Source organism: Pteropus medius, unplaced genomic scaffold (assembly GCF_902729225.1).
Source record: "Pteropus medius unplaced genomic scaffold, Ma_sr-lr_union100, whole genome shotgun sequence".
In the NCBI taxonomy this organism is placed as follows: domain Eukaryota; kingdom Metazoa; phylum Chordata; class Mammalia; order Chiroptera; family Pteropodidae; genus Pteropus; species Pteropus medius.
In genome coordinates this window covers 1,005,729-1,007,353 of record NW_024342470.1, presented here as the reverse complement: position 1 = coordinate 1,007,353, position 1,625 = coordinate 1,005,729, and the positions used below count along the sequence as shown (strand labels likewise).

The following is a 1,625-nucleotide window of genomic DNA, read 5'->3' as shown; positions in this document are numbered from 1 at the left end:
GAATTCTAAATAATATAATATCTGTGCATATTTTAAGAATAGGATTAATTTTCAACTTAGCAAAAAATTGCCAGAAAACATCTGCTGTTATTTTGTACTTTTAAAACAAAATTTCTCAGCCAAAATTCTTCACTTCTTAATTTGTATTTGAAAGATTTACTATTCCAATACTTCCATTCTCAAAACTGCCAACTTGAGGATCTGTCAAAATAAGCTCATCATTTCATCTTCTGCTAAGAATTTCAGACTCGAACTCAGCAACTGGATGGTGACTTCATAATTAACATATCATGTCCATAAAAACAAAATATGCTCTGCTACTGAAATGAAAAGGCAAAATCAGAGCTCTGTGGTTGAATTCATCCTCTTGGGATTTTCTAACTTTCCTGAACTCCAAGAGCAGCTCTTTGGGGTTTTCTTGGTTATTTACCTGGTGACCTTGATGGGAAATGCCATTATTATATTCATTATCTCCCTGGAACAGAGTCTCCATGTTCCCATGTATCTGTTTCTTCTGAACTTGTCTGTGGTGGATGTGAGTTTTAGTGCAGTCATCATGCCTGAAATGCTGGTGGTCCTCTCCATTGAGAAAACAACAATTACGTTTGTGGGCTGTTTTGCACAGATGTATCTCCTTCTTCTTTTTGGTGGGACTGAATGTTTTCTCCTGGGGGCAATGGCATATGACCGATTTGCGGCAATCTGCCATCCTCTGAGCTACCCAGTGATTATGAACAAAAGTGTTTTCATAAAATTAGTAATGTTCTCATGGGTGTCAGGGATCATGGTAGCTACTGTGCAGACCACGTGGGTTTTCAGTTTTCCCTTTTGTGGCCCCAGTGAAATTAATCATCTCTTCTGTGAGACTCCTCCAGTGTTAGAGCTTGTATGTGCAGACACCTTTTTGTTTGAAATCTATGCATTCACTGGCACCATTTTGATTATTGTGGTTCCTTTCCTGTTGATACTCTTGTCTTACATTCGAATTCTCTTTGCCATCCTGAAGATGCCGTCAACCACTGGAAGGCAAAAGGCCTTTTCCACCTGTGCCTCCCATCTCACATCTGTCGCCCTCTTCTATGGCACGGCCAATATGACTTATTTACAACCCAAATCTGGCTACTCCCCAGAAACCAAGAAATTAATGTCATTGGCTTACACATTGCTTACACCTCTGCTGAATCCACTGATCTACAGCTTGCGAAACAGTGAGATGAAAAGAGCTTTAAAAAAATTGTGGCGAAGAAAAATAGATTTACACACAATCTGATTGTGCTGGGAAGCCATGTGATATTTGCTATTGCCTGACAGAACTCTATTTTAATTTAATAAATGGCCGAACATTCTTCATTTTTAGTATGAACATGTTTAATTTGTTGAGTTTTCCAAGTTCAATAATATATTATGGTTCCCTCCCTTTTGATAGTGTACTGTTGTCTTTCATTTTTCTTAAATATATAAGATTTCATATAATACAATGATTTATTTATCAGTTCCTCTATTATGATCATTCAAGTCATTACTGGATTATTGTTATTAAGATGAAGCTTCAATAAACATCTAGTTTCCTATGTCCTGATATTTTATTTCTGTATGATAGATTCTTCAAAGTTGTCCTGATGGGA

At 36.9% G+C, this 1,625-nt stretch overlaps 1 protein-coding gene across 1 annotated transcript; it reads left to right on the top strand.

Moving 5' to 3' along the window:
• Window positions 1–261: 261 nt before the first annotated feature.
• Window positions 262–1,302, top strand: LOC120603117 (olfactory receptor 10A3). The gene has a single exon (XM_039863449.1). It carries the CDS (start codon window positions 326–328, stop codon window positions 1,268–1,270), a length of 945 nt encoding a protein of 314 aa, XP_039719383.1. The 5' UTR covers window positions 262–325; the 3' UTR covers window positions 1,271–1,302.
• The last annotated feature ends 323 nt before the right edge of the window (window positions 1,303–1,625 follow it).